Consider the following 8,051-nt stretch of genomic DNA (forward strand, 5'->3'; position numbering starts at 1 on the left):
CGCATCTTTGGGAGCAAAAATTAATATAAGACACTGTCTTATTTTGGGGGAAACCGGGTACATACTGATCCATTTCCACAGAACCTGTCAGTGTCTTGGGAAACCTTTGCCAGAGTAAAGTATTTGAAATTGTTAACAACCATATGATGAGAACTGATGAACTTTTGTTAATACGAGGATTTACTATGTAAATTTAAAAAGTCGTTTATATCTTTTATTAAACAAAAAGAAAACCCAAACCATAGTTACCCTATAGGCCAGAGCAGAACTGCCTCACAGGGTTTCAAAGGCTATAAACTTTATGGAAACTGACTGCCACATCTTTTTCTCTAGAAGCAAAGTAAGTGAAGTAGCTGGTGGGTTCAATCTGCCCATCCTTTGGTTAGCAGCTCAGCGCTTAACTATGGTCCTACTTGGCTACTGGGATTCCTGACTCCTTGTATGAGCTAATCCTGTCTGCCCCTCTCCTCTCTCCCTCCTCGGCTCCCCCCTTCTCCCCCCGCCCCCAGTTCGTCATTGGAAGACACAGCTGATAGAGATAGGTGATGGTGAACTCATGAATAGCTACATCTTTAAGTATTTAAAAGTATGTATTTGCAAGGACTTTATAAAGAGCCGAGGTTATGTTTTTCAGCCCTAAAAATCAAATTGGCGGCAAGCCTCGACTCTGCCTTTCCTCAAACTACTGGAAACTACATCTCCCAGCATGCTCTGGAGGTGGTTTGACCTAATCACAAATAGCCCCGTTGGGCAACAAGGATGGTTAGCTTTGACTGGACTTATTTTTGCTGTAAATTTCGATCCCTTTGGGCAACTATTTAGGCTTTCAAAAATTTATAGCCACCAAACCTTCTTTTGGACTGGACGGTTTCCACGGAGGCAGCTCCCCTCCTCTCTCCCAGTTGGCGGGGGAGCGGGGAGAGTGTTTCCGGAGAGCTCAGGAATAGGAGGGAATGTTGACCGGAGAGCACCTGCGCCTGTTCACAGGAGCAGGAACTTGGCTCGAACTGAGTCTGAGAAGAGCCGGATCTTAACGGAAGGATTGCCAGTGGAAGATGGAGGAGTCTGAGGATGGCGGGCCGGCGCCGGCCCCGGTTTACATCTACAGTCCTGAGTATGTCAGGAAGTGCGACTCCTTATCGAAAGTCCCCAAACGGGTGAGAAAGTTGGGGCCGGAAAATCGTGGGCTTTTTGGTGGAGGCGGGCGGCCATGGAGGCAGTCGACGGGGCAGTGTCGGGGTGGGGGTGGGGCGGCATTTGGAAGCGCAGAGGATTTTCGAGTTTGGGAAAATCTTGGTGACAAATCGTGAAGTGCTATTGGGTGGCGGAAGTGTTCTCTGAGAGCAGCGTTGATCGGCGGGGTCTCAAAGGACAGGTGGGGTGGGGGGCACACGGGAGGGGTTGGCACAGAGAGGACGGTTTGTCTTATTACTTGAGAATCTCCGAAGTCGTGTGGAAGAAGTTGGAGGAGAAAGATGAATTAAGGTCTGGTGTTTTCGCTTTAGCCATTTCGACAACGCCTGCATTGTCTAAAGTGTAGGTTCAAGAGGATGAGAACATAGGATTGTGCTCAATTACACTTTTAAGAGAAATTAAGCACAGACTATTTTCTGCCTTTTTTTTTTTGGATGCTGCTTTTTTTAGGCCAGTATGGTACATTCTCTGATTGAAGCATACGCACTGCATAAGCACATGAGGTAAGTTATTTTCTTGAGCACAGTCTTTTTTCTCATATATTTGGAATGAACTTGCTTATCACTGAAGACCCCTAAATCCGATTTTACTTTCCCTCCTTCTTTTAGTCACTCAGACCAATATTTCGATCTGAGGGGTAAGGAATCAGGAGGGCTTTTTTTTGAAGGCTGTGATCCTTTGCTCTTGCTTTTATTTATTTACGTATATATTTATGTTGGTTTATAAGAAGCATGTTCTATATAGTTGCACAACCCCTATTAATAAATGAAATCAATAATAAAAATCCCATTAAACCTTCCATAAATGTGATTTTCTCTTTTTAACTTCTGTCCATCCTCCCTTCATAATTTCCTTTCCCTCCTCTCTCCCTGCCCTTGCCCCCACCCTTATTTCTGGCGGAGGCATTGTCTCCAAAGTCTTATCTTTTGGTGTAAAACTCACTTTTCTTCTTCCTTGTTCTAGTGGTGTCATTAATTTTGTATCTGTTTAAGAGTGACTAACTTTGCTAAGCAGAATGTTGGCTAGCTTTGCCCTTGTCTTGGGTGTTCACAGGAGTATTCCTTTTTTAATTGACGTAGATATTTCATTGTATGCATGTACCAGTTTGTTTTTTCACACCTCTACAATTAGCGTTTTGGATTGTTTCCATGCTTTTTGCTATTATGGAAATTGCTGCAGTAAACATAGGTGTGTAGATGTCTGTTTGTGCTTTATTCTTTATTTTTTTAACGGTATATACCCAGTCGAGAGATTGCAAGATCATAAGGTAATTGTATTTGCATTTGTTTGAGGAGGAACGATACTGGTTTCCCTAGTAGTTGTATAATTCTACAGTCCCATCAACAATGTATGAGTGTTCCAATATCTCTGCATCCCTCCTTTATTATTTTATGTTTTATTGATCGATAAAGGTGTCAGTGTGAGGTGGTTTCTCATTGTTTTAATCTGTATTTCTCTTATTGCTAATAAACATGAACATTTTTTCATAGGGTTGTTGTCTGCCTCTTTATTATTATTTTATGTTTTAGTGATCGATAAAGGTGTCAGTGTGAGGTGGTTTCTCATTGTTTTAGTCTGTATTTGTCTTATTGCTAATAAACATGAACATTTTTTCATAGGGTTGTTGTCTGCCTCTATGTCATCTTTGGTAAATTATCAATGTGGTCAATTTTTGCTTGGGCAATTTGTATTTTTCTTCTTAAGATGTTGTAGTTTTCGGTAAATTTTGGAGTTTAGCACTTTATTTGATGCATCAGTACTAATTTTTTCTCCCAATATGTGGCTCTTTTAAACTCTTTTGATGTGCATAACTGTCATTGTTTTAGGAGACCCCAGTTCTTTATTTTATCTTCTGTAGTGTGGCTATTTTTCATTACGTTTGGCAGTGTGTTTATGCCTTGCATTAGGGCCCTTAAGCATGTCCCTGATTTTCATTGATGGTTTTTATGGTTGTGTGGTTTATATTTAGGTCTTTGATTCATCTTGAGTTTGTTTTTGTATATAATGTGAGGTATGGGACCTGTTTCGTTCTTTTCCCCCCAAACCATTTAATTAGGAGCTAATCCAGACATCATACCATTCTGTAGTTCAGTCATATCATGCAGTGTTGTAAAATCGCTACCACAATCAGTTTCAAAACATTTTCTTCCTTCTTGAACTCTTTGGTATCAGCGCTGCTGATGGTATGTCTCCACCCCCATCCCTTACTCCCCTATCTTAACCCCCAGGAACCCTTATTCTAGTTATTGTTACTATAGATTTCACCTGTCCTGGGTTTCATATACCAAAAAACATAGAAAAATATAACAGAGAGTCATGAAGGCTGCCAAACAATGATAAAATATAACAGAGATAAACCCCAATGTGAAAAAAACGCCAAAATATTTAAACCAGATTGAGCACAAAGTGAATAAAAAAGAAAATCAAGTCACAAGGTTTTAACGAAGTCAGATTTATCATTTCAGTTTACTAGTTGTCTCTCCAACACTCTGTCTGATAACCAGGTTATTCCCATCCCTCAATTATGGTCAGAGGGAAATCACTTATTCCCTGTGTGGATTCTGATAATCTATTTTGGGCTTCCACTGTCATCCATACCATTCTGCATCCTAGAATCTCACAATTTAAACTCATACTATTCCCTCCTTCAAATTTGGATTATATAATTTACAGTCCTTGAATCATGGATGTTGGTGTGCTTCTTCCACGTGGGCTTATTCGATGTCTCATTTATTTAATGGCTGCTTGTTGGAAGACAAAGCCCAGATGCCATGCGTTCTGATAGCTGGGCACCATCTAATATCTTCACCACACTTGGTTGTTTCATTGTTTTTCAGGTAAAGATCCTTTTTTTTTCCAGCACCATTTATTGAAAAGGCTAACTCCCAGCTAATGTGTTTTAGTCTCTTATCAGAAATTGTCTGTAGGTACTTACTTGGTTGTATTTCTGAGTTCTCAATTCTAATTCATTGGTTTTTATATCTGTTGTTGGACCAGCACCAGCCTGTTTTGATTACCGGTTTAAATTGATTATGTTTTAAAGTCTTGGAGTGAAAGGCCTCTTACTTTGTTTTTATTTTTAAATAGTGTTTTACTTACTCTGGGTTTCTTTTCTTTCCATATACATAAAGTTGGTGATTAGATTTTATATTTCTTTGAAGAACTGTGGTCAGATTTGGATCCGAATTATGTTGAATTTGTAAACTGTTTTTCGTTATATTGACATTTTCACAACGTTTAATGTGCCTATCCAGGAACATGGTAGCTTGTTCCATTTGCATAAGTTTCTTGTAGGAGTGGTTTGTAGTTTTCCTTGTATAAGTCGTTAGCTTCTCTGGGAAGATTTATTGCTAAACATTTTATCTTTGTATAGTTGTTGTAAATGGCATTGATATTTTAATATCTTTTTCAGTATTATCATCTTCAATATACAAGAATACAACTGATTTTTGTATGTTTATCTTAGAGCCTGCTATGCTGCTAACATTTTCAGTTCCAGCAATTTTAAAAATTAAATCTTTGGGATTTTCTATACATAAGATTATATCATCTGTGAATAAGGAAAGTCTTGTTTCTTCTGTGCCTATGTGGATGCCTTTAATATCTTTTTGATGTTTTATATCTCTAGCTAAAAACTTCCAGGAGTATATTAAGTAAAAGTGGTTGTCAAGGGCAATCCTGACTGGTTTCCCTTCAAAGGGGAAATGTTTTCAATTTCTATTAAGTGAGATGCTGGCTGTTGGCTTCACATATATGGCCTTTATTGTGTTTAGGAATTTCCCCTCTATTCTTACTTTATTAAGTGTTTTTATCAGGAATGGATGTTGAATTTTATCAAATGACTTTTCTGTGTAATTGATAAATCATATGGTTCTTCTTTATTTTGTTTATGTGGAGAATTGCATTGATTGTTTATCTAGTATTAAACCATCCTGGAATATTTGGTATGAATCCCACTGTTTTAGTCTGGGTACTTTAGAGAAATCCACAGAAACTCATGTATAAGAGAGAGTTTTATATATGGTTAAGTGCGCATCAAGAAAATTTTCCAACCCAGTGCTGCCCAAGCCCACAAGTTCAACATTAACCCATATGTCCAACACCAATCCACAAAGTCCTCCTTCTCCTCACAAAATAGACGTAATGATGCCGACTCCAGGAGGAAAGCCAAGTCAGTGAATGTGTAAGCATGTCTGCACTCGCAGGGGTCTCCACACTGCTGCTCCAGCACCCAGGACAGCATCGGGGTAGGTCCATGTGGCTTCTCCTTGGGGATGTCTTGCAGGAAGTCAGCCTTGCAAGCTGAAGCAGGGAACTGCTAAGGCAGCTGCACCCTGGTGCGACCATCACAAAGCAAGAAACCCCAGAACTAGAAAGACAAGGCTCACCAAGTCATTTGTCCCTCTGCCCTTCAATTAATCCCACATGTGTTTATCGGCCAGGAAGGCACAATAAAATAACTAACTCATCTGCCATTTGTGTAGTTATTGTATCTTGTCTGTAGTTTTTGTAAATGGTATTGCTCTTTTAATCAACAAAAGCTTTTTAGGATTGTAGTGATAATTATAAAACTCTTTAATTATAACCCCATGAAAACTTTTTAGGAATTAAGGGGACTTGAAAAAAGTGCATGAATCTATTAAGACCTCATGGAAATAAGACTGTACTCTTTATAGGGATAGGGATAGGGGCATTTTGAAGATTTTGAGGTTTCTACATTCTATTAAACATCTCTGGTAGGAAAAGGTGTTCAACTGGGAGGAGTTTGGTGTTGTTTTTGGTGTTGATTATTTGCAATCCTAAACTCTAGGTGAGGTTATTTTATATCTCCAAACATAAAGATGTGGGTTCATTTTAAAGCTTTTAGACACTGCCCCCATCATCCTTCTGCAACCAACCCTTTAATGAGTAAGTCCCAGAAATAGGTCAAAGCAAAAGTCAAAATAAACTCTTAAGACCAGGCTATAATTCAACAAAGTTAAATGCTTCTTTTTTTAAAAGAAAAAAAATCCTTGCTGTTTGTATATTTGTATATTTTTTATGTAATTATAACCACAAATGTTATAACTCAGCCACTTGCAGGATTCCTTTTTTTAACCAAATAGATGAGTGTATATACAATAAGCATTCAGATTTTATTCCTATTATTAATAAAGTAATTTATTAAGTACCTACATTAGATCTGTTTCAGGCATTGTTTTTTAGACACGGCTTTGCTTTTTTTAAATTTTTTATCATATTATTGGGAGCTCTTATAATTCTTATTACAATCCATACATCAATTGTATCAGGCATATTTGTACACATGTTGCCATCATTCTTTTCTAGACAGTTACTTTCTATTGAGCCCTTGGTATCACCACCTCTTTTTCCCCTTCCCCCCAACCCTCATGACCCCTTGATAGATTATAAATTGTTATTATTTTCATATCTCACACCAACAGCTGTCTCTCTTCCCATGTGATTTCTGTTGTTCTTCCCCCTGGAGAGGTGTGTGTAGTTGTGTGTCAATTATTATGATCGGTTCCCCCTTCCTCCCGTCCTCGCTCCCCTTCTCCCTACCCTTCTGGTATTGCTAGTCCCATTTCTTCTCCTAGATTCCGCGTGTCGTAAGCTCTTTTCTCTTATCTTGTGTACATGCTCCAGTCTAGTCCAAAGTGAGAGTCAGCACTGAGGTCATGATAGTGGGGGGTACGGAAGGCTCAAGGAACCAGAGGAATAGTGTGTGTTTCATTGGTGCTTTACTGTGCCCTGTTGGCTCATCCCTTCCCTGTGACCCCTCTGTGGGGGAATGTTCCATTGTCTAAAGATGGGCTTTGGGACTCTGCCCTGACCCCCCTTATTCTCAGTAATGTTTTTGTTTGTTTGTTATGGGTCTTTTGATGCCTGTTACGGGTCCCGATGTCACCTCATGATCATGGGCTTGTTACCCTCTGCTGGATAGCTGCTTGTTTACCTTCAAGTCTTTAAGACCCTACTAGGGGTCCTCAAACTACGTGCCAGTGGGGCCACATGTGGCCCGCGTAGGACATTTATCCGGCCTACCGGGTGTTTTTGCCCCGTTTTGCTTTTTACTTCAAAATAACCTATGTGCAGTGTCCAGCCCTCCAATGGGTCTGAGGGACAGTGAACTTGCCCCCTGTTTAAAAATTTTGAGGACTCCTGCCCTAGACACTATATCTTTTAATAGCCAGGCACTATTCGCCTTCTTTACCACATTTGCTTATGCATCCATTTTGTCTTTAGCGATTGTACCGGGAGGGTGGGCATCACAGAACGCCAGAACAAAGTGTTTTTGTATTGAGGGAGGGTATGAGCAGAGGCCTGAAGTCCGTGCACTACCTCAGTGTATGGCTTATAAATATATGTACATAGGCCAATACCTCTGTTTTTATGGATTAATGTATTTACATATGGACACACCTATGCTATGCCCCTATCCATAGTTTTGCTTCCTAGATCATTCCTGTTTCTTTTCACCTTCCTTCGGCCCCATCACGCTTGCACTACTTCTGCCTCATAGTACTTCCTCCTAGCTAGATTGCTGCTGCTCTAACACGCCAGGATCTCTATATCCTCCTGTTGTTGTTTTTAATTCCCTAGTTGTTCCTCTGTCTATGGCGTTTGCTCACAGTACCCTTCTCCCGCCCCCTTCCCCCGCCCCCTTCTCCCCCCAAATCCCTCCGGGACTGTTGGTCCCATTGCTTTCTCCTCGAGCTTGCTTCCCCTGCCTGTCTTATGTAAGTAGGCATACCAACAATGGCATGACCAAACAAAAAGAAAACAAAAGATTGAAAAAGAAAACAGGAAATATTTCTGCTTGAGCCCTTGGTATCAGCTCCTCATTTTTCCCCTCT

The 8,051-nt window shown here is 40.0% G+C and overlaps 1 protein-coding gene across 1 annotated transcript in view; it reads left to right on the top strand.

Moving 5' to 3' along the window:
- Positions 1–788: 788 nt before the first annotated feature.
- HDAC8 (histone deacetylase 8) overlaps positions 789–8,051 on the top strand; it is a 338,343-nt gene continuing 331,080 nt past the window's right edge. Inside the window, exons 1-2 of the mRNA XM_045290240.1 lie at positions 789–1,157; positions 1,645–1,697. Coding sequence (XP_045146175.1) covers positions 1,056–1,157; positions 1,645–1,697 — 155 coding nt within the window. The 5' untranslated portion in view covers positions 789–1,055. The remainder of the gene's footprint in view (positions 1,158–1,644; positions 1,698–8,051) is intronic.

Source organism: Echinops telfairi, unplaced genomic scaffold, assembly GCF_000313985.2.
Source record: "Echinops telfairi isolate 266 unplaced genomic scaffold, ASM31398v2 ScPeMD7_34;HRSCAF=130, whole genome shotgun sequence".
NCBI lineage: Eukaryota > Metazoa > Chordata > Mammalia > Afrosoricida > Tenrecidae > Echinops > Echinops telfairi.